This window comes from Anser anser, assembly GCF_964211835.1.
Source record: "Anser anser genome assembly, chromosome: 3".
Taxonomy (NCBI): Eukaryota; Metazoa; Chordata; class Aves; order Anseriformes; family Anatidae; genus Anser; species Anser anser.
Window position 1 is genome coordinate 99404066 of NC_139722.1, and position 27996 is coordinate 99432061.

General features: G+C 42.2%; 1 protein-coding gene across 5 annotated transcripts; it reads right to left on the bottom strand.

Annotated features, from left to right (window-relative positions):
- Positions 1–37: 37 nt before the first annotated feature.
- On the bottom strand, positions 38–27684 carry MIA3 (MIA SH3 domain ER export factor 3). 5 transcript variants are annotated; one of them, XM_083831978.1, is made up of 29 exons: positions 26638–27678; positions 25935–26068; positions 20740–20826; positions 16835–19772; positions 15570–15854; positions 14278–14363; positions 13486–13617; positions 12279–12300; positions 10108–10196; positions 9876–9953; positions 9677–9787; positions 8801–8872; positions 8122–8226; positions 7229–7351; positions 6998–7121; positions 6096–6151; positions 5924–6014; positions 5646–5784; positions 3905–4006; positions 3758–3818; positions 3603–3638; positions 3444–3511; positions 3052–3149; positions 2802–2933; positions 2552–2620; positions 2348–2424; positions 2126–2197; positions 1330–1486; positions 38–945 (listed from the first exon to the last, which is right to left on the bottom strand). In XM_083831978.1, the coding sequence occupies exons 1-29, from the start codon at positions 27269–27271 to the stop codon at positions 617–619; spliced, it is 6507 nt and encodes a 2168-aa protein (XP_083688104.1). In that variant the 5' UTR covers positions 27272–27678; the 3' UTR covers positions 38–616. The 5 variants fall into 5 exon arrangements, 4 of the variants coding, with proteins under 4 accessions (XP_083688104.1, XP_083688105.1, XP_083688107.1 ...); XM_083831979.1 differs by having other exon boundaries at positions 2126–2194; positions 26638–27677; XM_083831981.1 differs by lacking the exon at positions 26638–27678 and adding an exon at positions 26165–26378.
- Between the last annotated feature and the right edge of the window lie 312 nt (positions 27685–27996).

The window sequence follows — 27996 nt, forward strand, 5'->3', positions numbered from 1 at the left end:
GTCCATTCTGAACAAAAAATGGCACTGAAACAAAGCCTTCACGGTTTAGCAAAAGGAATTTTGCTTTTTATTATAACCTTCCTTTGAATACAGTGTCATTTGTGCTTCTGATCTCTGACCAGACATCTATTCAAAAAAAAAAACAAAACTAAACTAAAACCACACCTCACAGTCCTCATGTAAACTCCTGGACTAGAATAGCTGCAGCTGAATGATGTGATGGAGAAGGCAGGTAAGATAGCATTTTACTTAAAAATTATTTCCACAGGAAATGATTTGATTTACATTTTTCATGAAATTAGTTCATTCACCAACTGGTTACAGAGGCTACATTTAATTAGAACTAGCCACACAGGTACTTCCTTTCTATTGCACGTTTAGAGTAGGTTCAAGTCCATCACAAAAAGGTTCTTGCAGCCCAAGAGGATGGATGAGTTTAAGGTGATCATAAATGCACATAAGATGTCTGCAGCAACTGGATAAAAATTAATCCTGCAAAAGCTGAAATATACTGAAATGAGACAAACGGCTTCAAATAGAAAACCATTTCCTAAAATCCTGACCGCAGGAAGTGTGCTAGAGTCCATTCCATTGAGCTGCTGACCAGAGACTGCAGTTAGGGCTTCTGCGCTGGAGGCTGTGTGTAGTCCTTTGAGCCTGCTGGTGGTGGAGGAGGGCCTGCGGGGTAGTCTCTAGGTCCTGACGGAGGCAAGTCTCTGCTAGGAGAAGGTGTATAGTCCCTTGAGCCAGGCGGGGGTAGCCGTGGGCCTTGAGGATAATCTCTCGGGCCAGGAGGACCTAGAGGTCGGAAAGAAGGGTGCCCACGTCCATATGCCCTGGGATCTGGAGGGGGTGGTAGCGGGCCAGGAGGCAGATCTCTCATTCCTAATGGGGGGCCAGGTAAGAAATCTCTTGCAGCTGGAGGTGGTAAGGGAGCACCACGAACTAGAAGGAAAGGAAAATATGAGAGGTAAATTAAAAGTTTAACATAAACTTCGAAGCTCCTGACTTGTTCCTCACTTATTGATTTGCTGGAGCAGTTCTGGGGTAGGTCATTGTCACATGCAGACCTCACAGGCCATTCGTTATATTCTCATGCCTTTTGGCTGCTCGTTTTGATTTTAGACTAAGCAGGCAAAAACACTCTGGCATTAAGGAGGCTTGGGAAAAAGAAACACAGCCACCCAAACCTTCTGAGCAAGATAGCTTGACCTCATGAAGAATGGGGAGGCTGCGTGCCACCAGGTGGCAGATTCCCAGCTCTACAGCAGTCGTCTGAGAAGCTCAGCGGGACAAGCTCAGTTTCAGCACAAGGCAATACAATTGTACCTAGGGGCACAGGAAGAGGCCGGGGCCCAAAGTGTCCACGCAGAGGAGCTGGCGGCGGTCCATAACGAACAGGCGGTGGGGGTGGAGGTCCCATCACTGGAGAGGTCATGATGGGTGTCCCAGGGAAGGAAGGTGGGCCTTTGGGACTAACGTTAGCCTGCGTGAGATTAGGTTAAAAATCCAGTATGTTACTCACTGCATCAGAGAAACCTTCACACTGCTGAACACCACAACCACTCACCTGAAGGCCAAAAGGTGGAGAAAAAAAGAAAGAAAAAAAGACACAGCCCAAACTGCATTAACCAAGTAGAAAGTAAGGAAATACACTGCACCATCGTTGTCCCTTCACCCAGAAGGCTGCTTGCACTACCTAGGAGTGAATACTTTGTGTATCTTCTGAGATGACAAGTTTCTTGAGTACAGCTTTAGCTAAAGAGAAGATCGACCACTCTCTTTGGAAGTGTCCTTGGTTGATACCCCTTTGGTAAAGGGCCTGCCACCTTAAGTTACATGTGGAATTAAATAGTACAGGTAAGTCAGCTTCTAAAGATTATTGTAGTCACTCCAAAGTTAAGTGTTTCCCTGCAGTCCTTAACAAGAAAGGTCTGATTTCCTTAATTCCATAAAAAAAAAAAACAGACAGCAACCATTCATCATTAGAGAAACCTTTGAAGATAGACATAAGCCCTTGGTTAGTTTTGCAGAGTATTTTGTTATTTAGCAGTTCAGAACACCAAGCCCGTTACTCTTCTCCATCAAAGCAGCGTAACACCATATTCAGCCTCTGAATACTCACTGTAGGTGGTTCAATAGATGAAGGTGAATCAGTAGTTACACAGGGGGCTTCAGACTCTTTGGGAGAGGGCTGCTTTTTTTGGTGAGGGTGGAAGGGGACAGCAAATAAGGATAGTGACAGGATACAGACAAGACAGAACATGACACAGTTAAAGAAGCAGCAAGAAGTACAGTGAATCATGTATTAGAAACGTTGCCTGAAGGTTGTTTTTTTTCAGCTTACCGCTCTGTCCATTGCTGTGGAAGGGGAGGAGGTTCTTGGCCCACTACTGATCAGGGATGCTACAGCAGGCCCAAGATCTGTAGAGAGAGCCATACATGTTTTAATGATGCTTTGGGAAAAGGAATACTGGTCTTGAAGTTCCAATTCTGAAGTGAAAAAATAAGTGAGTACGTTGCAAGTGGTTGCAGAGACCACGTAACTTACCAGGAACAGACATCCTTCCAGGGATCTCTGGTGGCCTTCGTGGAACAGAGGGGCCATCTACCACTGTACCTTAAGAGGAACACCAGAGATTCTAATCAACACATGCCTAAGCTATTTCTATTAAAATAAATAAATAAATAAACCTCTGCATTAATAAAGCAGGTGTCAATATCTCTACAATCACAATCAGACCTTCTTGGGTTTGTAGCATATAAGATACTTAGGACAGAAAGGAAGCTTCACTGCTTACCAAATTCACCTCTTGAGCCTTCCCTTCGAGGAGCAGAAAGGGGCCGACCAGGAACTTCTATCATTTGTGTGGGTGACGGATTTCCTCCACTCACAGGTGATGGGCCAAAAGAGCCATCCCTACTTAAGGGCCCTACACATCAAGAAGTAAAAAAAGCGATGTACTTTCCTACAATATATCAAAGCCTTATTTTTTTTTTAGAATAAAATGATTTGAAGACCAAAGTTTTGGGAGAAACGGCAGCATTTACCTCGTCGTGGTGGGACTTGGCGATCAGGTCTGCCTGGAGTTGGCTTCACAATTAATGGTCTTTGAAGCATAACAATTTTTTGGTTCACTTCTATTAATCTAAAATTAAAAAAATAAAGTTATTTTTAATTCAAGTAGCACATGTGAATTGCATTCATTAGCATGAAACAGTATCATAAGCAAACTGCATTGTAAAATGTTACAGCTTTTACCAAGAAATCTTATATTAACCATTGAAACAGTTTAATAGTTTAAAAATCAGTTACCTTGTATATACACTGCAGGTTTTACACAAACAAGCTAACTGAGCACCTCACATAGTTTTGAGCTCCTCCCCTCCTAAGAAACACAGCATGTTCACAGAGCAATAAAGACAGCCTGTACTGTACTTACTTTTGCCTCAGGTTGGCTGCTTCTCTTTTTTCTTCGGCTAGAGCTCTCTCAGCAGAGCGGGCAATAAGCTGTCAGGGAAAATTTTGCCAGCTGCATTAACTGCACGAGCCTGATGCCAAATATATTTTTTTTGTATCAGAAAGGGAAGGGCATTCTTACCCAATTGTCGTGTGCTTTTTTCTCATGAGCGGCAATCTGAGAAGAAAAGAATTGTATTAGCTTTCATTTGTCCAACAACTAGTATTTCCAAGAACTCAGAGCATTAAAATGATGCAGGAAATGGTGACACAATAACCAGCAAGCAGGTAATTTACCTGGTTTTTGTATGATCTCTCTGTTTTTTGCAGTTCTTCTTCCATATCTTGAATCCTTTGCCTGTACAAAAGGAAAAGAGGTTTAAATGAGTTTTTTTCAGCAGCTGAAATAGAGGAAAACAAGAGTCTTCAGAAAAATGAAGTTACTTGTAAACTTTCACTTCCTCAATGGCCAGCACGGCTTTTTCGTCTGCAGCAGACAATTTCTGCTCCTTCTCCTGACGCTCATATTCTTCTTGAGTTAGTTTTCTACATAGGGGAAAAAACAAAAAAACAAAAACGTGCAACACAAACAAAAAAACCAGCAACAACACCACACAACGATGTATTCCACCTTTCTACATCTACTACAACTCAAAATCAAGGGAGATTAAAAAAGACAGAAATACCATCTTTTGAAACCAACAGACAAACTCGTTGTGTGTAAAACCTGAGAATTTACAAGTTAGAACTGGCTGGAAAGATCTGTCAGAATCTTGCAGTTGCAGAATAATTCATCTCTTCAATCCCCAAATTTACTTAACAATTCTACAAATGGTAATCCAGATTTAAAAAGGTACGAAAGAAATATGCAGAACTAACATCTAACTAAGGGAATCGAGGAAAGGTCCAGAGAAAAGGGGGAATTCAGCACCCAGGTAGCAAACACACCAACAGTCATCAAATGTGTGGAAAGAAGCTTTTTTTCCCCAGTATTCTCCACATCAATTTATTATGGGAACAATTTTCACACTATTTTTAACCTTATGGTTCGCTAAATAAATATTCTTTGATATTATTCTGGACATATTTAAGAGGCTCACAGTGTGTTCCTATCTTACAAAAGCTATCCCACAAAACTGGAACCATTAAACTAGTAGTAAGTTAACTATTGCTAATAGCCAGTTCAACATAATCCATCTCCTTAGCTACATGTGGAAACAGTTTTCCAGAAATACAGGAAGTCCTAAATTCAAATCAATACATAACAGACAGTGTAACTTCCTAAAAGTTTTGGAAGGAATATAAATCCTTCAGTCAGAGATGTCAAGAGGAAGTTTTTTTTCCTTAAAAATTGGGCTATCCTTTACCTCTCTAATATGTGTTCATTACATCTGGGTCCTGAGGTTATGAGATCAGACAGCCTCACTACCGAGGTGCTATACAGCCTAAGTTCCTTAGCTTGTTCCAACCCTGTGCTTCTCCCAGCCCACGCACTTGAACCTTAGAGCTTCCAAATTCCCTCACACTTGAACCTTAGAGCTTTCAATTGCTTCTCCATCCAATTCCATTTTTCTTACAAAATACAGCTGAAAATGTCCCTACCTAAAGTTTTCTCCACAGAACAGATTTTATTACAGACATTTTAGTAAGTAAACAAATGTGTGAATGCTAAATGAATACAGATACACATTCATTCTTCACCAGTAGTGTTTCATTCACCTCAGCTATCACCATGAACTCAAACTTAATTTAGCCCTTTGAAAAAAGCAAAAAGCTCACAAGGGTAAAATATTAAGCTGCTACATTATGAAAATTAGATTAATTTAACTAAAAATCAGAGTAAGCGAAACAAGTCTTTATCAACAGTCTTTAACTTCTACTTGACAATACAACATACCAACCACCCACAGAATTCTCAGACCAAACCATGCTTGGTCTCCCCCATTTTTTTTTTTAATTTTTGTTTTTGTAGAAGACAATACTGTGTGTGGAAAGTGACGCTGTTCTTAAGTGACAGCCTTGAGAATCTGTGGGTAGGCTACTAGCTTGAACTGTACTTAAATGGCAGTCATCAGTTTTCACTCTAAGTGCAACTTGAAATCATTTGACCCTACTGAACAAAGAGCAATTGGATAGTGCTTATGATCGAATATGTTATCTCGTGAAAGAGTAATGAAAGGCTTACTTCTGGAGCGCCATTTCTTTCTGCTGGTAAAGTTCACCGAGAATCTCTACTTTCTGCTGTAGTGTTTTACATTCATTTTCCAGTCGAGCTTTGGCTGACTGCAGCGAACAGGAGTCGTGTTCTAATTTTTTTATTTGCTCTGTCAGAGAAGCAAAGGTAAGTGAAGAAGTTGGAAAGAAAGTTACAATGAGAACTATTATGCCACTTCAGTGTCCCGTTTATTTTTAAACCACAAACAGCATTTCATCCTAAGCAATTCTTTTGCTAAGCCTACCCACCTTCCAGCTCATGTCTTGCTGTTACTTCATCACTCAGTTTGGACTGCAGAAGATTTCTGTCTTCTTCAACTATGGATAACATAGTTTTTACCTGAAAAAAAGCAACAAATGTTTATCATCTTAGGCACAGCAGTAACATGGCTGCATTTATTAGATATCTCGTGCAGCATACCCTGGAGACGTCCATCATCTGCTTAATCTGAGTCTTCATCTTTTCATTCTCATTATCTAGAAGATAAAAATAAATTTGTTTTCCTTATTTTTTAACCCCAATTCCCTGGACTCTGTAGCTGTTAAAAATAATACTCCCTGCCTTTTAAGCTGGGATAGGTACAAAGAAAAAAATGGTGGGGGAGGGGGGAGGGGAACAGGACAAAACACAGTAGTAATTCAATGACCAGCACAACAAAGCCAGTAGATTTATTTCAAAAGGCATTCCAGAAGATTCCTCCTTGTTGCTCCTTCTAGCCACGACACTAATATTAATGTGAATGCAGCATCCGTTATTGGACACAGTATATGAAAATCAAGAAGCGGGAATTTCCAGCCCACTTATACCGTACAGTTAGAAAAACCACGGGAAAGGGGAAGCATTCAGAATCAGAGACACAGCAAATGTTTACAATATTAAGCAAGACAAGCTTCCTAAATAGTCTTGCAAACTTCCATTCCAGTTTTTCTTATTAAAAAATGCGATTACCCAAATTAGCTATCTATCCTGAGGTAACCGTAATACTCGTATTAAAATAAGTGTAGCTTAGCAACAGAGCTGAGATTCTCAGCTTTCCCAACAGTCTTAACTGCTAACTTCATTATACATTTTATTGTTAATCTTTAGAACTCATTACACTTACAACATGCCTAAACAGTAATCTAAAAACAATGATAGGGCTTTTAGCCATTTCTCCCTTCATTTAGATATTGTGTGTTGTTGACAGAAGATTAAACCTGGCAGTCTCTTAACCCACAAGCAGCTACACACGTGGATTCTCCTTGCTCCCCGTACGACATGAACATAACACCTTATATGCTTTAGCTACTGTGTGCAGCAGCCAGCAGGTAGGATCACTATACCTGGCAACTCTCCGTTGGCCAGATCGTCCCCTCTGCTCCATTCATGCCCTTCACCATCCTTCTTGGCCTCAGATGCTGGATCTATGTCAAGCTGCTTCAGCTGCATAATGCAGTTAGTTAAAACCTAGTACGGAAATCATAGGATCACTGAAGGAGAATCACTGCGTTTTGTTAAGTATTCCAAAGTACTTAACAACAAGTACTGTTTAAAGCTTGTTACAAAGAACCTACCTCAATTTCATTTTCCTTATAGGCAAGTGCTTCTTCTATGTCCTTCTGAGACTTCTGATACAGTTTAATCTGCTCACTGAGCTCAGTATGTCTCTCACTCCAACCTTCAGCTTCTTTTAGCAGCTGTATGAAACACCAAGGCAAGATGATTTTTTAATGATTATTTTTAGTAGAGGCTACATGTAACAGAAGTCTGTTTTACTACCAGCTCTGGTGATAACTGATCACCACAGGTCACAGATCAGGTGTAAACTTCACAATTATCACACACATCACCAGTCTATTGGTAGAACTGGATGCTGGGAATCTTTTTGCAAATTATACTCTTAAGCGGTTTTCCAAATTTTATGTTTTCACATCTTCTACCCCAACATCAAAAACAAACTGCTCACACACTTCAGAACATGAAGAATTAATTGCAGCCCAGAGGTTAACCAAACCAGATTCCTTAAGACAGCATTTACTTCATATATGGAGAAGGAAAGCACAGAGACACTTGCAAGTATCTGCAAAAGTACTGTCATGACATTTCAGGACTAAAGGGGCTCTTCGTTTAGCTTTGCTTCAGAATTGCTTTTTGGCAATTCGTTACTCTGACATCCCAAGTAGCAATCTCCTGATCATACAGTGACACCGTATCAGCACAAGTTTTCTGTGAAGTTACTGACAAAAAACAAATCACTGGAACTGGCAAAGCCTGCATAATGGAGGTGTGGCTAACTTGCACAAAAAACTTGTGCAAGAAGCAGGAGGGATTTAAATATTAATGGTGGAAATTCTAATATGTTAAGAAAACTCAGACACAGCAAAGATACACTCAGGAAAACTAGGAATAAAGCCCTGGTATTTAAGTCAAAAGGGAAGCAGTGTTGCCTGGTCTGGTCAGAACCTACTTGTTCCTTGCTCTTTTTCAGCCTAGCATTCTCCTCCTGCACATGCTGGAGCTCTGACTTCACCTTTTCTTCATTTAATTTAGCTTCATTAAGGGCTATCTGCACCTACACGTGAAACAAACAAACAAACAAAAAAAAACGGAACAAAAAGAGTGATAAAGGTCAAAATGTAATAGAGTAAGAGCAACGTATTACCGGGAAACAGAAAAAAGGTATACATGCACAAACTGAAATCTTACCAGTTAGCATTTTCTCTTAGATACTAGGCATGAATTTTCCTGCACAGAAGTTATACCTGTGACTGTTGAAAGAATGCAGATACCTTACTGCAGCTTTTCAATACTTAAAGGGGGCTTATAAAAAGCAGATGGAGAGCAACTTTTTGCTCAGTCAGATAATGACAGGACAATGGGTAAAATAAAAGAGGGGAGATTTAGATTAGATGTTAGGGGGAAGTTCTTCACTCAGAGGGCGGTGAGGAACTGGAATAGGTTGCTCGGAGAAGCTGCGGATGCTCCATCCCTGGTGGTGTTCAAGGCCAGGCTGGATGGGGCCTTTGAGCAACCTGATCTAGTCGGAGGTGTCCCTGCCCATGGCAGAGGGGTTGGAACAAGGTGATCTTTAAGGTCCCTTCCAACCCAAACCATTCTATGGTTCTATACGACAGGTAATGCTTTACCTCTGAAAGCTCAGCAGAATGCACACTGATAGCCTCTTCAAGTTTTTCCAAGGACTTCTGGCTTTCAGAGATCTGTACAAGAAGAAGATGAGCAGTGAGTCTGTATTAGTCTAGTACACGGCTTAACCTGAGCGTGTCATTATTTTAACCTGTGCATTTTGAAAGCATAAAAGAAATTTTAAGCACCAACAAACTACCACTCAGACGAGCCATTAGACTAGCAGCAACAGCGCTGCCTTATCAGCAGGGCAAGGAATAAAAACCACACAGCACTTTAGAATCACCTTTCGCCTTTGACTCTTGCCTGTGCATGACTGGGAAAGCTCCCTTTACACCTATGCTGCCTAGAACAAAAGTACCACGTGTTGCTGTCATTAGCAACAACCTTTGATCAAAACACCAAAGAACCTGTTGGAGCTTACAATAGTAAGTATTATCTCAGCAAATCAAGCTTTAAAAAGGGGAAGAAAAAAAAAAAGAGTAACACCTCTGGACACAAATTAGGGGCGGCTTAGAGATCTTCACACTTACTATCAAATTAGATGCTTCCTCTAAGCACGAGAACAGTTCTCTTACCAGCCTGAAATCTTCAGCCCACATTGTTAAGGAACTTCCTGGCTTTTGCTAGGATAGACCAGCCCGCAAGTGGAATACATCTGTTTGTGTATGAAAGTACAACTACAGAAGTTCACCAAATCTTAAAAAACAACAGAAGTCAACAGAATCTTCCCCCTGAACTTGGAATGAACCTGAAATTTCATTTCAGTTCTTTTTGAGGTGGGTCATCTCATTTTCTATACCTCTGTCCATTAATGAACAGTTTGTAGGGCATTTTAAGTTAAGAACAATTCAAGACCTTAGTGTGATTGCTCTTACTTTTTTCTGTTTCTTCTCATTCTGCTTTCTCTCTGTTTCAAGCATTGAGCGCAGACTTTTTATTTTGTCATCCAGTTTACGATTTGCTTCTTCCAGCCCTTTGACAGTGTCCTACAAAAAAAAAGTACAAGACCAACTAAAGCAAGTTATTTTATTAACACATTCGCTTTTAGTACAAAGATGATTAACTGTTCCTTACCTTAAGCCCTGCAGTTTCATCGGAGAGAATATTTTTTTGTTCTTGGGCTGCTTTCACTGATTCCTTTGCTTGCTTTATCTAAGCACAAGAACAACAACCAACAGAACTGAGGAAACTGTCAACGTAATATTCAGTAAGAACAGAAAATAAAAATATACTATCTGTTACACTTACTGTGCCAATAAACCAATAACAAAGTCAGGAAGCAAGAGACAAGAACCTAGAATGATACCTTTTGATCATATTCTGACATCTTGTCTAGGATTTCTGTTTTTTCTTGTAGAAGGTTTTTAATCTTTTCTGCGAGTTGCTTTTCAGTCACTAGGAAGAAAAAAGAAAACTTACAGTAACTATACTTCACATCCTAGAGGAAAAAAAATTAATCAGAGCTATCACTTTAGGGAACATTTTCAAGAAAGGAATAAAGCACAAGTCAGGACAGTTGTAAATTTCCTGGCAATCAGCCCTTTCTTAAGTAGTCAGAGCATCTCCAGCTTTCATTTAAAGCTAGGACTGAAAACAAGACCGTAAAGCATTAAATACTGATGCAAAGCGTAGAGCTCTTGCATCCACTTCACAGGAGCTGGTCATTGACCACACAGCAGAGAGAAGTGAGGTGCTGGCTAAAAAAAGAGAAGGGAAGAATTGACAGTGAGGATGTTGTAGTGGTCTCACACTGCTGTTTGATACTCAAGGGAGATGCAACCACTTTCCCTAACAACTACCTCTTTCTGCTGTATAGGAACCGAACGTTTGGTCAGCAAAGGTAATAGGATGAAAGCTCCGAGTTAGCGGGAACAGAAAAGAGACCGTCAGCTAGCAGATGGCATCACTGAGCCTCACGGAGCTGCATGGCTTTCTAACAGACACCGTTTCTGGACTTCAAAAAGGGCCGTGACCTTTCATCCTAAAGATTCTAAGAACTGTTCTTTAGTCATGCATTTCCTTCTCAACCCAAACAACTCTCCAACCAACCTTTAGGATTCACTGTACATTATTACCACACTTAAATTATTTTATTGCAAATTAATGCCGATCCAATTGGCATTCTTTTTCAAGTCCTAAACCACCCCCGTATGTGAACATCCCAAGGCCCATTTGCCTCACAGCAAATCCTGGAGCACAAACAACAGGAAGCACCGGTTGTTCCAACTGCATCCTACACAGTGCAATGGCAACTGCTACTCCTCCCTCCTCTTTTACGAGAAAGCTCCTGGCCTAGATGATCCCCTGGCCCTTCCTGCTTAGGGGAGAGGAGGGCCAGCAAGCGACTGCTGAAGTACAAGATAGTTCTGAGCACTTTAAGGGGGCAGGAATCCCCACATTAACCCAATCTCCCAATTTCACTGTTGTGATAAACAGCAGGTAATAGATTTTATCTTCAGGATTCCAAACATAATCTATCATTTAACGTATTTTTTTCACTGTTAATGTTCCTCTATTTTATATAAAGACTTTTTAATATCAACAAAATCTATCATGCTTGAAGAATATTTGTTCTTAACTTCAGTAGCTTCTATAACACAAGAAAATATTTAGGAGAAAAAAAAAGGTTAGACCTACGTTCCTCATTCTTTCAGGAAAGGCTGCTAAGTAATTTATATAGCAGAATAGCAGTGTTATTGAAGAGGGAAAAACATGTGTTTCCCAGCAAAAGAAAATCCCCTTACAGACTTAAGATGGATTTTTTTCATCTTGCCAATCTGCATGAACTGTATGAAAAGAAACTGCTGTACAACTACAACAAAAACTAGAAAGAAATGATAAATAAATAGTATGGTTTGCGAGGAAACAAGCAGAAAGAATATATGAAGACGATTCCTTCATATTTTCATTTTGTATTCAATTACAAGTTGTAGCAGTCACCATACTTGGAATTCTACTTCCTTTCCGCTCAATACAGTTTAATCTTATATACACCAAGCTATGAACTAGCCACAGGAATATCTGCGTATTTGCATCTACATTTAGAAGGCCTCTTCAGAACTGCAAAGCAACCAGTTTCAGGCTCCCTTCAACAGGAAATGGCAAGAGGAATTAGATACTGCTTTTTGTGAGAAGCACCAAGCAAAAGCAAATTCACTGTTAGTTAGAAAACAGAACAAATTCTTCTCCACTGCCATCATACCAGTTAACCAAGGATCGCATTTAAGTTGAACAAAGTGGAGCTTTTCCTTGCCTTTTCTTTAATTTGCAGGTGTGGAATGCATTGTTTCTCCTAATCAGAGCATATTCAAAATAGTCAGATTTAAGTAAGCATCACCTACCAGCCTATCTTACACCATAACCAGACTTGGCATTATCCTTGAAAGGAAGTGAAGATTAACACTGTCCACTGAAACGATATTCAACACTTTTACATGCCTAACCATCAAGGACACCAAAACGCACAGTGAAACCTACCTTGATAGATTCTACTCTTTACCTACAGAAAAAAAAAAAAAAAAGAAAAAAATTAGCCATAAGGAAGTGAAAATGTCTCCCCCCCCCGCCATGGAAGCAAGTTACCACATATAGCCAGATTAAAGAAGCACACGGAAAGTACATCCATCACTGCCAACAAGAGTATTGAATAACACTACAAACAAGCTTAAGCTGTTTTCTAATAAAAGCTTCTAGGTTAATGCCCTGTCCTAGAGCCTAAGTAAATATCTGTTTACTTAGTCACTGAAAGGATACCAGTAACTGGCCGTATCTCATAAAAAAAAAAAAGAAAATTGAACTGTTTTGCATCAAACAACAATCATGAACCTGCAAACATAAAAAACACTTGCACCCCAGTTTGACCCACGATCCTAAAGCAATGCATGTTTGCATTACAGCTGCTCATTTCAAAACTAACACCATTAAAGAAATTCACAAGCTCTCCTTTTTACGCTGTATCAACAGTATTTTGCATTTGAAACTGACATGGCGCATTAAACATCAAAAGTCAAGCAACAAAAAAAATTACCAGTGTTGTTCCAGATAATATTTGGTTTTAATTTACTTTCATCAAGCAAAGATGAAGTATGCCACAGATTTCATAGCATCACTGAATTGGGTAGCTATAACATAAACCGTATATAATGAGAGCTGATGATGGTATTTTTCTTGCACAGGAAGTTATCCACGTATGAAAGAAGAGGAGAAATGCAAAGTGAGAAGCAGAGTGGGGAACAGGATCTTCAGTGAGAATTATGATCGGGTTTTTAGGTTTTGTAGTACGGTGCTATGGACAATATGAAGGGTGTGATTAACTGCTTGTTTTGGAGACAGCAACAGGCTCAAGCACATAGAAGGCTTCTCATTGCAAATATTCACTGACCCTTTCTCTCCTCGGCCCTCTAGATTTATATCACACTCCCCAACTCTGCTTTAGAAACTCCCTCTTACTAAGAAACCTTCAATTAATAGCTTAAAAGGAATGCCTTCTTAGTTTGAGGAAAATTACAAGTTACTTTAGCTATGAACCCCAACATTTAGTTCATATCAGTGCTTTAACTGAAAAAGGTAAAAATGCAAGAGACTGCATATTGCTTTGACGTTGGTAATGCTGAAAGTTTAATCACACAAAAGACCGCTCAGCCAGTTAAGTATCGGTAGGCTCATAAGCAGGAATTGTACTTACTGAAAGGCAGGTTCTCCAGAAAATTATAGCGAGTGTGGCAATTCCCACTAAGGCAGTGATAATAATAGGCTCCCATGGAAGTCCATGGAAATCAGGCCCAGGACGAATATCCTCAGGCAGGGTAGCAACCAACTAAAAACCAGTAACATTGAAAACAGTGAATACATTCTCATCAAGTACAGTGGTAAGATAAGCAGTCTGACAAACACTTTTATCCCTCTCACAGGCCCAGAGAACCATCTAGAGCTTTCCTGCAGGTTTTCTGTAAACCGAAAACTGAAAACGAAGAAAACCACAAAGCTGCTCTGCCCAGAAGAGTGAGCGAGCGCTTCAGAGACACCTGACAACAACCACCTGCTGGCGAAGAACCCACGTCTACACGTATTTTGCTACGGGGCGCTAGCAGCCGTTTGCTCCGTCTCCACACATTCCCGAGGCGGACGGAGCCTCACGAAAACGCAGCGCTGCCCTCTCCCCGAGCGGGGCGGACACCTCACACCGGGGGCACCCCCGCGGTGCCCAGCAGGCCGCCCCCCGCCCTAGTGCGCCCCGTCCCGTGGCCGAGGGGGGGCTCAGCCGAGCCCAACGGCCGTTAACGGCCTCCCAACGGCCGCCCCCCCCCCCCGCCCCTCACCTGCAGCAGCGGCCGGGCCGCGGGGGCCGCCAGGCGCGCGGCGCCGCCCGCGGGCTCCATGGCGGCGCGAGCCAGCCCCAGGCACACGTCAGCCCGCGGCTCCCCCCGCCCCTCCCCGCCGCGTCATCGGCGCGCGCCGCGGCCGCGCGGGGACTCACCTGCAGCAGCAGGCGGCGGGCAGCGGCCGCCGCCCCGCCCAGCGCCGCCCCTGAGGCGCCGCCGCCGCCGTCGTCGCCGTCGGGGGCTGCGGGAGGGAGAGGAGCGTTAGTGACGGCGCGGGCGGCACCGCCCGGGGCCACGCGGCTCCCTGCCCTGATCTGAGGGCTGCCCCCTGCTGCCGCCGCCGTGAATTCACCCGAGGAAGCAGCCCGGTGTTACAGGGGGGTGGCTGCTACCAGCTGCCTGCCTGACACACCGCGCTTCCCCGCGTTTCCGGCGGCTCTCGCAGGAATTCCTGACAAACAGCATTCAACCACAATTAAACTCAAAGTCATCGTGAAGAAGTGGTCCAAAATACAACTGAACATCTGACCGCTTAACTCCCTAAGTAACCCAAGAGCCATTTAAAGTTCATTCGGTATCTTTGCATTCAACTTCAAATTTCCCCTCAGAAGTTGCTTGAAAATGCTCGGCTAAGGGTGTGGTACGGTTCCTCAGGAGCACACAAAGGCTGAGCAAGATGTGCCTGAAGTTTGTCTAAATGCTCAGCAAAGCACAATCAGAGGTGAACGCAGAAGAGCAAAGCTGAGCTTAGCACAGAGAACGGAGTCGAAGGTAATTTGATATCAAAACAGAGCTAGGGACGATGACAGTAACAGGATCCCTCCTTGGCACAAGGAGCCGTCAGCAGAGGTCAGCACATTTGCTCCAGAGGGCGAAGGATTGATTTTAATTTTGGTCCCCTCAGCAGAACTGAGTCAAGCCTTCCTCCTCCTCCAACAAACCCTTTAGCCAGAAATTACTAGGTTGCTTGAGTGAGGCTATAGTCCTCCTGGAAAAGTATTTTTGGCAGGGATATAGCCCGGAGTCACAAGTTTGAAAGAACAAGATGAGAGATCATGATTCTACAGCCTAATGGCTGGATTGCCAGTCCGCTCTGCGAGTGGAAGAACCTTAGCTTCCAGTCATTTCTGCTCTTTATCTGCTGCCACCCTGAGACACAGTATACCGGCCCTTGCATAGAGCTAGGATTATGGTGCTTACAAGAGAACATTACTTTTCTCATTTCTATAGCACGAAAAGGTAGTAGAAAAATCTCTCTACTGAGATGAGTGGCAGCTACACAATACTACCACTAGAGGGACTGTCACAGATTAGTGAAGTCCATTAGGATTACAGCAACACAGAATGGAAACATTAGTGAAAAATCTTGCTATTTGCCTATAAGAACCATTCAGCCACGCTCTTCTAAGTGCAAAAAAAACAAAACAACCAAATTCGAAAAGGTTACCTGCAGCAACATCTTCCCTGGCATTCTCTTCTGAATCACTTGACTCAAAGGAAGTATCAGCCAGTGGCAATCTTCTTTCGCTATTGTACGCTTCTTTGGCTTCTCTATTATCCGAAAAGCTGGCTTCTTCAAGCTCAGGTGGAACATTAACACTTCTCTCCTCCTCCTCTTCAATAGGCTGAACTGGCCTCTTATCTTCAAGCTGCTGAAATTTCTGATAGCTCTCATCAATGGCATTTGGATTCCTAACAGCATCTGTGTCATATTCAGCCTCTTTTGCAGTATCTGTGGCAGAAAGACATGAATTTAAGCATTGAACTGATGTGCATTTCTTACTCCCAACCATCTCCAGTGAAATACTGCATTTGACAAAGCTATCTTGATGCTTTTTGACGCTTCAACTTGTGTACTGCTCAATATATTCCATCAAGTTTCAGTGGCATCTAATTAAATGTTCATACGGAATTCGTAGAAGGTATCAACCACTGACCAGGCAGTGAGATATTTCCATCATTTGTGATGTGACTATCAGAAATCACACACTGAACTTTTATTACTATGAATGGAGTCTTGCTAAGAGCATGCCTTACTACCTTATACATTAATTAGAAAAAACAACAGCAAGACTGTAGCAGACTCCAGCACATGTTTTTCCCCTACTAAAAGATCAGTTTGTTCAGTATTTCTACCTTCTACTCTTTTTTATGAATGTGGACCAAAATAAGACAATATAGACTCCCGAGATTTTTAGGTGCATGGATTTAGTGCCTCAGTGTTGCATGAGTCACTGCATTAGGGCCTAGCTAGTTCAGAAAAAGGCTGCTCTAAGTATCCTAGAACATCCAGCACTTTAGCGTATGTGAATCTGTATTTCTTGAAAGGGGAGCTGAATGTCTCCTCCTAGCTATATTCACCCTCCAATCCCCCTTTCTTACATAGAATCTGGCCCATAGAAACAAACATAGTGAGCACAATCTCTCGCAGGATTTCCCACCCAGCACAATGGCAAAAATATGCATTAAAAAGAAACAAAATGCCAGCAGATTCTGCGGGCCTTTTTCCAATTCTGCTCCCTCACCCTCTTCTTAAAGCTTTCTAGGTTACATAGCATTGTCTGGGATAGTTCTACTTCATCTATTAACTGGTTTGGGGTTTAATGATTTATTGATTTTGTTCGATTTAGTTTTTGTTGTGCAAATGAAGAACACCAAGCTTTCATGAACTCTCCACAGAATGGCCATCATACATGCATTTTAACATCCTACCTTGAGCATTCAGCTGATCATCTTCCTGTTCGAGAAAAGATGCCAGTGGGACACTCTCACTAGCAGACGAATATTTACTTCTTAAAGAATATATTAATTCTTGAATATCATCCATCAGTGCACTCTCTTCATCATACAAATCCATCTCTTTCACCACCTCCTCTTTATTTTCTGCTACCCTGGAATCCAGAACTTTTCCTACAACATCCATGATGTTTGATTCTGAAAACTCAAGTATCTGGTCCAGCGCTTTTTCTATATCTTCATTATTATTGCTTGCCTTCCGAGCAAGTTCCATCTCCACCTTCATGTCGTAAAACATGGCTTCTATCCTAACCACATGTTGGAGCCCAAGATACTTTTGTAGACGTATTACACGCTTTTCATCAAGGAAATCTCTAATTATTGTGAGCCGCTTCACAGACTCACTGTATTCTGTTACAGTGTCATTTGTGGCTGCTGAAATGTCAGCAGGGCTGGGGAAATGTGCAGACTGCTGGTGGTCATCTCCTGTATCCTCTGTATTTTGCATCTCTTTTGAGCCTCTCTGTGAAATGTCCTCTGGGAGATGATCTTTCCTTTGGTGAAAGTCATTGCTGTCCTCCATGTCAGAAGACTTGAAATTATATTCTTCCACGGCTAATGGGTCCTCAGCTTCAGAAGACTCCTCATCGTCTTCTGCGATATCTTCCATCTCATCCAGTTTAGCATCTTCACTCGCTGGTACATCAAACTCTTTGTTTCCAGTCTCGTGTTCATCTTGCATGTTTATTATTTTTTCAGCCTCCTCAGAAAATGAGTTTGTTTCCTCTCCTGTTTCATAAGTAGGATCTGCAGTTCCTGAAAAAGCTTCATTTGGTACTTTTAATTCAGGGTTTCTTCTTTCAACATCTAGCGTATTACCCTGTACATTTGCAACCCTTGCATGCAACAGCTTTGCACTTGCAGCATTCTCATCTTCCAGTAGTTCTTCTTCCATTTGTTTCACGTCAGCTTCATCTTCAGCATCTGTCTCTTCGGGTTGCAATTCTGGCCTTAGGTTTTTTTCTCTAGCTAAATTTGTGCCAAGATTTTTGTTTGAATCTTCACCCTCAGTATGACCAGTTCCTTGCTGGGTAAAATTTGCTCTATTAGTATTCTGTGTAGTACTTCTTGATTTTTCTTCAGGGGAACTTTTCTCAATGCTTTTTTCAAATTCTGTCATCTTGCCAAGATTTCCTGAAAGCTCTTCTTTCACATCTGCCTCTGAATACTCAGTTTCATTTTCCCATGGCATAGGTTGCTCAGCAGCTCCCCTATGGCTTGGGTCTCCCTCACCTGCAGGGGTTTCTTTCATGTTTCCCCCTTTTATTTCAGGTTCTTCTTTAAAAGAGGCAGGTTTTCGATTTTCATGATCAGCCTCCCCTCTTTGTTTTGAATCTTCTTCATGTCTTAGAATTTCTTTCTCCACAGCAGGCATTCCATGCTCCAGTTTGTCTTTTAAGAGCTTAGTATCTCCTGTGTCACTTTGAGATCCATTTTGTACCTCTTCCACTGGTTTGGCTGGAACATCAGCAGAAGACTTATACTGATCTCTTCCTTTCTCCTTCATTTTCTCCCATAACTTTTTGTGCTTTAAATCACTTTCTGAGATCTCTTCCAAGGTGTCATCCTCAAACTTTTTCTCATCTTTCTCTGTTTCAGCAAGTGGCACACTTTCTGGACTTTTGTTCACATCACCAGCAGGTAGACCTAAAGCATCTTGCTTGCTTTCAGCAAATGATTTGGTCTTCAGACCATCTCGTGGACTAGGTAAACCATGAGGATCAGGCACAGTTGTACTTTTCAGCTCCTTAGTATGTGATGCCATTTCATCAGCCATGAGCTGCTCTTCAAACTCTTCAGTTTTGTTTGCTTTTTCTTCTGAACCTGGATCTCTTGCACCTATAGGTTCATTTCGAAGGAGCTCTTTGGAGAGATCCTCAAGTTGAGCTGCTGGTGCTTCTCTCTTGCTAATTAGCATCACCTCATCCTGTTTCTTCTTTGTTTGCTCAGATTCAAACCTGTCCACATTTATACTGTCCCCTGACTTCTCACTCTTAGTGAAGGCATCCTTAATTAGTGCATCTGAATCACGTTCTTCCTCATCATCTCTTTGGTTATTTAGCTCCATAGCACCTTCATTTTCATCAAGTTCATGATTTTTTGACTCAAGGCCATTGTTTTCATCAGTGTCTGAATCCCCTAGGGATATACTCCCTTCTTCCGCCATAAATGACAGCAAAGGGACTTCTTCAGACGGATCTGCAAAGTCTGACTCCTCTGAATCGTGAGCATTAATGCTCAAATCTTCATTAAAACCATCTTCCAATGATGTAACAAGGCGAGTCACTTCATCATCTGATACAACAGCATCAGCAGTTGAGCCAAATTTTGTTTTCAAGTTTACAGAGAGCTCTCTGTCTAAAAGTGTATAGGCATCAACTTCTTCGCTCTCTTTGTCAAGTTGACTGGTTTCACCCTGAGCAATACTAGTGTTTTTGGTATTTTCACTTTCTAGCCCTTTTAGTCTCTCATTTAGCGTTCCTTGCAAGTGCTCATGTGCAGTTTGATCTCCCTGAGAGTTTTCTTCATGACTACTGACACTGGAGTCTACCCTAGTACCTTCAGTTCCTTCTATAAGAAAACTATCTAATTCCTCTGTCATGGTGAGGGCTTCCTCGTCTCTCTCTGTGCTTAGTTCAACATTGTCTGCCTCCAAAGCATCAAGGGACTGTACTGTATCAACCTTTTCAACCTCCTCCTCCCTTTCCGTTCCTTCAGCTGGTTTTGTCCTTGGATCACTTGATTCAGATTCCCTCTCATTTGCTATTGTCTCTTTCGATGACTTCAAAAGTTCATCCACATTATAATTATCAAAATCGTCCCTTCCGCCATCAAAGCAAACAAAGTCTGTTTCCTAAAATGAAAAATAGTACGTAGTCAATTTTTATTTTTTACAGTGATGAGATCCAATCCATTTGGTTGACTGCAGAGATGCAGCAGCAAAGTAAATGTTAGATGTTATTAATCATGCAGAATCCTTCATCCTCAGAACTCTTTTTCAAAGCAGTGGAAGTTTTGCCCAAGGACTCATAAAAGCCTTAATAAAAAGTTCATGGCTTAACCCCATCAAAGACCTCCTAGCAAGGAACAAAATGGAAGCCAGCAATGGACTTGATAGTATTTTAATTTACTCATCATATATATCCTGAACTAAAACCAATTCTATTGCTGAATGCTAGAGACGAGAAGAAAATGCCGCTAAGCTTCTTTGTCCAAGGCTTTATTAGCTGGTCTATCCTCAAATGACTAAGCCCTCCAAGCAGGAGCTGCCTGTCACACAGTTTCTGAAAAAGAAGTTAAAAAGTCGTACAAACCACTGAATACAATTTCATAAGGGTCTGAAGCTGCATCCATGCAGTTCTGGAGTTACTAGCTATTAGTACACAAGAGCCATTTGTGTAAGGGTTAAAGGATCAGTTCTAAAATCAAAGAGCCAGCATTGCAAGTTTTGTTTGTTTCTGATAGTACTTTAAACTTCTCAAGTTTGGAAACAATTCTGTATACCAAACAACTTATGTGTGAGCCAATTAGCAGAGTTTCCAGAGCTCAATCCAAACAGATTTTATTAGATCAAAAATGAATTATTCAAGAACAGAAACATCAGTGCCCACATTTTGGGCTGGTAATTACACATCCATCCACATATGTACCTGTAACAAACATTCCACCACCTAACATATATGTGCACATATGTAGCTGCTTACCAACAACAGATTACTAAGGATTACTGATATCTCCATTCTTTTTCTCAGCAATTTTATTGAATGGTGAGGAAACAGTAACATTGCAATTGAAACAATAATAAATAAAATAAAACTTACATCTGTTGGTAACTCTAGCTCCTCATTGGTATAATTATGATTTACTTCAAGTAAATCCTTTGGAAAATATCCAAAATCACTTCCAACCTGCCAGGAAATAAGTAAGCAAACAAAAAGCAGTAAAGAAGTTTCTGAAATCATATGACTTAAAATCCTAATTACAGACACTAGTCACAAACATGTCAGACTCACTTTCGAGTATTTCTAGATGGAGTTTAACACAGTACGTAGAAGAAAAAGATTAGCAATACCTTGTTTCTACAAGAGTTTTCATTGAGGTTGTATACCTACATTCCGCAGTACTTTTGTGAAGTTCGTAAGTTTCATCATTTGTGCTTTGAAGACTGACGTAAATTATTAGAGTTGGGAGTAGAAGCCCAAGCACTCTGGCTCGCGTGTGCTTTAACTGCTATTCTGTGCTTGCATTAGTGCCATATTTGCCTTGAGTATTTTCTCAAGCAGTAAGCAGAGGAGGGCCTTTGACTAACAAGACTTACATTCGTGCACAATGTTACATGACTGTAAACAAACTTATATTGTAGCTTGAGGAAAAAAATACATATTTCTTAAAGCAGATTTTAAGAAAATGAAAAATTGTCCCTGAGGTAATATAATAATATATTTCGAAAACTGTGTGGAAAGTATATATCCCCATCTGTAAATGCATCATTGATGTGCAGTGAGCAATATGAACAATTAGTTACAGATGGCTATTTGAAAGAGAGGCAAGACGCTACGCCAAGGCAAACAGTGGAAGACATGAATCTCCTTTATCACTCACTGGGTAAGATACACAGTAATGCTCACTTGAGAGTTCTGACAGCTGCTGTCAAGAAGCCAATATTAACAGCATGCTATCGCTACACAGATTAGATAATCCAGGCAATTAGAGCCCAGTGGACACACCCAAAAAGGTACAGCATTCCTAGAGGACCAAAATATCTGGAAGAAAAACATATTATTGGTCATTTCCTGAATTTTTGTTATTGAAAGAAGAAAACAATTGCCAATTTGCTTGCTAAGCAAGCAAAGTAAGTACTGGTACATTATGGGATTTCTTTTATTAACTATTCCTCATTCTTAACCTACAATCCATAGTTGAGACCTCTGAAGATTGTTAGAGAAGAGGTTAAAAAAATCTACTACATCCCCAATCACACACACTTATTTTGTGAACACGTACTAGAGAGACAACTAATTACACTCTTAAGGAAAAGATCACATATGCAGGTTTTAATAAAGCAAACCTATTACTGGGAATTGGAATTAAACTAAACAAGTCAAATCAAAACCTTGTCCTTCTACTGGATACCACAGTTTTATTCTAAATTGACATACTTCTCTCTACCAACATGTATTCCAGTTTTAAATGATCTTTCTTGAAAACAAAAGCTGAAACTTTAAAGTAGCCTCCTTACAGACTAATATCCGTGACTACCATTATAGTTAGGCATCACAATTTGGAACTCATTTAGAATAACCCTAGCTGCTGACCATACGAGTCCTCTGCAGTGACCCAGTTTGCCACTTATGTGGTTTATGAGCAATACATGATCTGCATGCCCAAAATTTTATCTGTTTCTTTTCCTACAAGTCCAGTCTTGTAAGAGAAAAAAAAATATGCCCCACTGTGCAAATAAAGGAAACATTCCTTATTCCACACAGATATGATAGAGGAAAGGGATTATGAATGCCAAGTAAATGAGGGAGAAAAAGATGCATCCTTCAGACCACTTAAAAGACAGTTTCACTCCCTCCCCAGCTGAATTGCCCTGGGGGGACGAAACCATGTAGCTGTGTGTACAGCATTTACCCCCACCAGTGCCCACATGCGACAGCCAGCTGTGGCAGCTTCATCAAACACTGCTGGCTAAGAAGCCAGACCCTTACACCACCTACCTCCATGAGAGAACAGACACAAACATCATAGGTACTTAAAACTGCCAAAATCACTGGTTAAAGGAGAGAGTCAATTTGGTCTGCCCTTTCTGAACGCTGGCATTGTTAAGAAAACACAGAGACAATGGGAACAACTTCCCTGATCCTCTGGATCCTCCAGACATACTCTGCCTTTCTGTCTTGTCTGAAATTTACCTTTCTTCCTATTACCCCACATATAAGAACGGGGAGGAAGTGTGATCTGCAGCCAAATCTATTTCTTGTAATATGAGGCCAGAAATAATTTTCTCAACCTTGAATTGAAATAATAAACCTCAGCCCTTTGCTGTATGATTAAATAGCAATCTTCTGCAGCAAGAATTTAAAGCTTCTTTGCTGAAATGTTTTGATAAAAAGGAGCGGTTTTAACTTGAATTACCTACGCAGTTTTGGAGCTCTGGACCCTGCTAAAGATGAAGGCAGAATGCAGGCAAACTGCCTAAGAGGAAAATCTACATTGCAAAACTTGACGTTGTAAACAATGTGAGGTGGATGCTAAAGAAGAGGCTACTTGTACAGTAGAACATGCTGCACTGGACAATGACAGTACCAGATATGCTCCACCTTCTGGGGAAAAAAAAGAAAAAAGCATTTTCTTACAACTGAAGTACTCATGAAATTCACAACATAAAATCGCTATTAAATAATGTTCATAGAGTATTTCCCTAGCATTTGGCTTTGTGGTATTAATGAGGTTGAGACAGGTATGCTGAAAAAACGTATGCCAGGCCACATACGGAATATGTATTATAGCTGGGTTCCAGAAGTTTTCCATGTGCAAAATACTGAGCTCAACAGGAATTCTGCAAGCAATAAGGTATGACCCAAGTCTTGTATAAAGGCTCTGTTTTGTTACAATACAGTATGTTTACTGACACTGCAAAAATCAACAACAGCTTGAAAAGGGTGGAGTGAACTCGATAAGCAAAGAAAATAAAGCCCAAACCCAACTGGTATAGATTTTTCAGCTTTGGTGAATCTTTTCTTAACAGATCATTTCCCTTCAGGTCAGAAATGCTATTGTAATTTTCATGGCTCCTCAAAATCAATTCCAGGATTAGAGCCTATATTTATAACTCTTTTGAAATAAGCCCCAGGTTGCAGTAGTTCAGACTTCTCATACAGACATTCTCCTAATCTCTGTCCCCATCTGAAGGTCAAAAAGTCAAAGCTCTCCCTTGAATTCGTAGTTTGTAACAGGCCCTAATAAATAATTTTCCCCAGAACTTCATCAAATGGAAGAAGCCAGTAGGGTAGACACATGGGACCGAATGACGCACATGGGCACAAAGTCGTGGGACAAGATACCGAAGGGCTGCAGCAGAAGGTAACATGCCTTCCACTGGAATATGTTTGAATGCAGAGCTCACCAGGAAGCTTGTTTTTAATTAGCCAGCGACAGCCAGCCCATAGCTCCAAAACTGCACACAACAGGCATGGGTTGTCTGCCTAAATCAAGCCGTCCAGCCAAATCTGGCATAGCAAGTCACAAAGCCTGAGAGAGACCACAGCACTGTTTGCAAGCAGGGTCAACGGCAGGCTCACACGTACCAGTCCCCCTACCGAACATGCGAGGACAGGCACCTCTGACCACTCTGCAGTATTTACAAACTAGTTGCAGTATTACCGCCTGCGTAAAAGCAGTCAGTAAAACCAGGGAAATGAGGAAAAAAGACCATAGCCACCGACTGAAAGGAATTAGCCTGTGATCACTGTCCTATAAGAAACAGAAAACTATGTAACACAATAAAAAAAATACAACAAACAATTCGGAGTTTCACAGTTCTTTTAGATGTGCCAACTTCAGTTTTTACTTGTTAAACTCAAAGCAAAAATCCTTTTAACTTGAAGACACACCTAACTGTTGCATGAGCTTCCTATCAGTGAACACGGTTAAACTGCAAATTAACTCAGTAATTACCTTAAACATGTCGTCTGATCTTACAGCCTGTGCTACATCTTGTTAGTAAAAGATGCAAAATTGGCCCCATGCTACTAACACTCATCTCAAGAACTGGCAAGCCTGGAAACCTGTAACATCTAATTAACCAGATTATTTATGGTACAGTACATGTCAGAAGGGAATTAACAGCACCATACAATTATAAGTTCTTCTTCTTTAACCACTGCTGCAGTTTTCTGTTCTCTCCTGTATTGCTCTAATTGGATTCAGCTCCTGCTGAGAGCCTGGCTGTCCACACCCTGCTTGAACAGGTTAGAGAAAGTGATACATCCTGCTTTCCACTAAGTCACTGGGCCCACAGTAAACACCCAGCTGTGGCTTTCAACCCGTCTAGACCCCTGTCACAGGCAACTGCCTTCCTTTGGCAGCAGGGCAGAGTGAGAAACGAGATTGAAATAAACACTTCAGACACACAAAGAAGGTGTGGGGGAAAGCAAGGGAAGGGGACTAAACAACCGCCACAATTTTCAAGGGAAGCCCACAAAACCATCTCTTCCTCTAAGGTTTCTCAGTTCTGCTTCTGTCTGGCAAGTAACTTGTATATCATGAAAGCCGAAAGAAGTTTTGTTTTGTTGTTTTTTAATAAATATAACTGCAAGTTCACATCTAGAGAAGGGCTTGCTACAGGGATACTCCTTTCCTATTAACGTCACTCTCTCAGATTGCCAAAAGAAAATGACGACCTAGATATAGTCGCTGTTCTGCAAGCTGCTACAAGGAGTTACTGAAGCTGAAAGACATAGACAGACCTTTTAAAATACAATTTACCTTAAATCTTTTTAGTTTTATTACTTTTTCTTCCTTCAATTCTGCATGCAGCTTAGATAAAAAGGACAAGACGGCAGCTGAATATTAGGAAGAGAAATGTAATTAAAACACGTATGTGGAACAATCTAGCAAGATCACACAGAGGGCAGGACGAGACCACGTCATGGGTAAGTACAAGTGCAGGTTTAAGTCTCCCTAGATGGGATGGGAAGCTTAGCTTCTAGATAGCGCAGGGGTCACCAATTACAGTGATGCAAAGTATGGTTTTCTACACAAGGGAAGCTTTCTAAAAGAAACAGTTTTTATCCCATATTAGCATACCCATTTTCCCACAGATCTTAATACCTCAAGTTTGCTGCAACTCCATCCAATTTTACATTGGTCTCAAGACAAAATGGCATTCCTTATGCTCTTTCTCTATGTTAAAAACCCCACTCCTTCTTGTAATTTTTTTCTTTTCCTTTTGCCTTGTACAAGAAGAAAGTGCCAAGAAGAGCAAAGAGAACAAATGCTTCGCAGTACTTACACTTCCAGCCCAAAGCTCAGTTGATTTTCCTATTAGTTTGTAATACACATACACTGCTTCTCCTTTCTTAAAATTTACAAAGCGGCAGTCGGGACCTTTAAAATCCTTCATTGCCTTCCCTCGGCACATTAACACTGTAGAGAGAAGAGAAAAAACAGAGGATTACTATTGGAAATGCAATAAAGCAGTCTTATGAGAACGCACAGAAAATAAGGCCTCCCTGCACTCACAAGGGTGAACTCTCAGGTCAGGAGAGGAGGATGTAATTGAAGGGGTAAGATGGGAGGTTAAAAAAAAAATAAACTCGCTGGTCGAGTGTTTGATAAAGCACTTGAGGATTACGCCTGAGAAGCATGCTACCAAGCTAAGCGTTAACGTTAAATAAACCGAGCTGAGACCCGTTTCACAGCGGGTCGGCCCCCACATTACCCAAGGCACAAGAAATACCCACGGAGAGCACTCGTGGCAAGGGCCGGCGGGACCCGAGAACCCTCTCGGGAGGACGAACCTGGCGAACGCCCAGACGCGGCGCGTCCCCTCGGCGGGCACCGCTCCCCCCGCACCCACCGGGCCGGCACGGGGGCCCGAGCCGCCCCCTCCCTGCCTCCCTCCCTCCCTGCCTCCCCCCTCGCCCCCTTTCCCTCCGCAGACCCCCGGAGGAGCGGGGCCGGGCGCGGAGGCCCGCGGGGCCGCCGCCACTCACTGCTGCACTCGGGGTCGGCGCAGCGCTTGCGCTCGGCGAAGCGGCGGCCCAGCTCGGGCCCGGCGGCGGCGCAGAGCGGCGGCGGCGGCGCGGGCAGGGGCAGCAGGGGCGGCAGCAGCAGCAGGGCCAGGAGCAGCCGGGGGTCCGGCGGCGGCGCTGCGGCCATGTTGGCGGTGGCCGGCGGCAGGGAGGGAGCAGACACGTCAGCAGCGCCGGCGGGAGGGCGATGTGGCGGGGGAGGGCCCGGCCCGGACCCTCCCTCCCTCATCCGCCCGCCGCGGCGGAGACGGAGCCCCGGGGCCTTCCCCGCCCCTGCCGGGGGCTGCCCTCGGAGCCTCTGCGCGGTGCCGGGGTTCGAGGAGGGGCGGCCGGTAACGGCGGGCAGCCGTGGGAGATCCGAACGGCCGCCGCTGACGAGAAATCCTCGCCGGGCAAGCCTGTCAGCCCCCGGCCGGCTCCTGAGAGCCTGAGGTGACGGCTGTGGTGAAAGGAGCGCGGGCACTTCCCCGCCAGCTGTCCCAGCGAAGAAAGCGCATGCAAATAAAGTGGTGCAGGCGAAAGTGCCCAAAACGTAGCACCCTGAACGGGCCCGGCCCCGGCTTTCCGTGGCTTCGGTCTCCACTTGCTGCCCCATTTTAATTGTGAATGCTTGCAAGACAAAAGTGTGCTACTTACACGTGAGCTTTCTGTTAGCTCCTCATTGCATCCATTACATTTATACTGCTTTAAAAATCTAAAATGGCAGAACAGCAGAAGTCACAATGGTCACGGACAGGAGGAAAATTAAGAAAATACCTTCTCCACCTTTGTTTTCAGACCCATGTCATTCATTCATCGCAGACTCCAGACTGGGCAAAGGGCATAAAAGACAGCCAGGAAGGGTTAGGTATGATCATAGAGTTTTATTGATGGCTTATCAAATGGCAGGGGAGAAAACAAACAAACAAACAAAGACACAAAACAAAATCAAAACCAACCAACCAAACAAACAAACAAAAAAACACTTTCCAAAAGGCAAACGCTGAAGCTGTTCCAAAAATGAACAGGTGCTTGGCAGAACTGATGGTCAAGGTGAAGGACTCTGCTTTTTTTTTTTTTTTTTTTTTTGTGCATGTCAAAGAGCAACTCCAGACGACTAAGTTTGCTTTCCTTGTTTATAAGAGCCCCTTCTAATGATGTATCTGCAAGCACACTTAACATTAGCTACTGGGGGTTTGTTCTGCAACTGCTAAAGAAGCAGTTGATTGTACTGTTGCACTTATTGCCAGCTCCCATCACAAGAGTTTGCAATCACCACTGCTCATTGCATTAGAGATACTGCTCATGTTTTTACCATATCATCACAATTATTGATTTTTA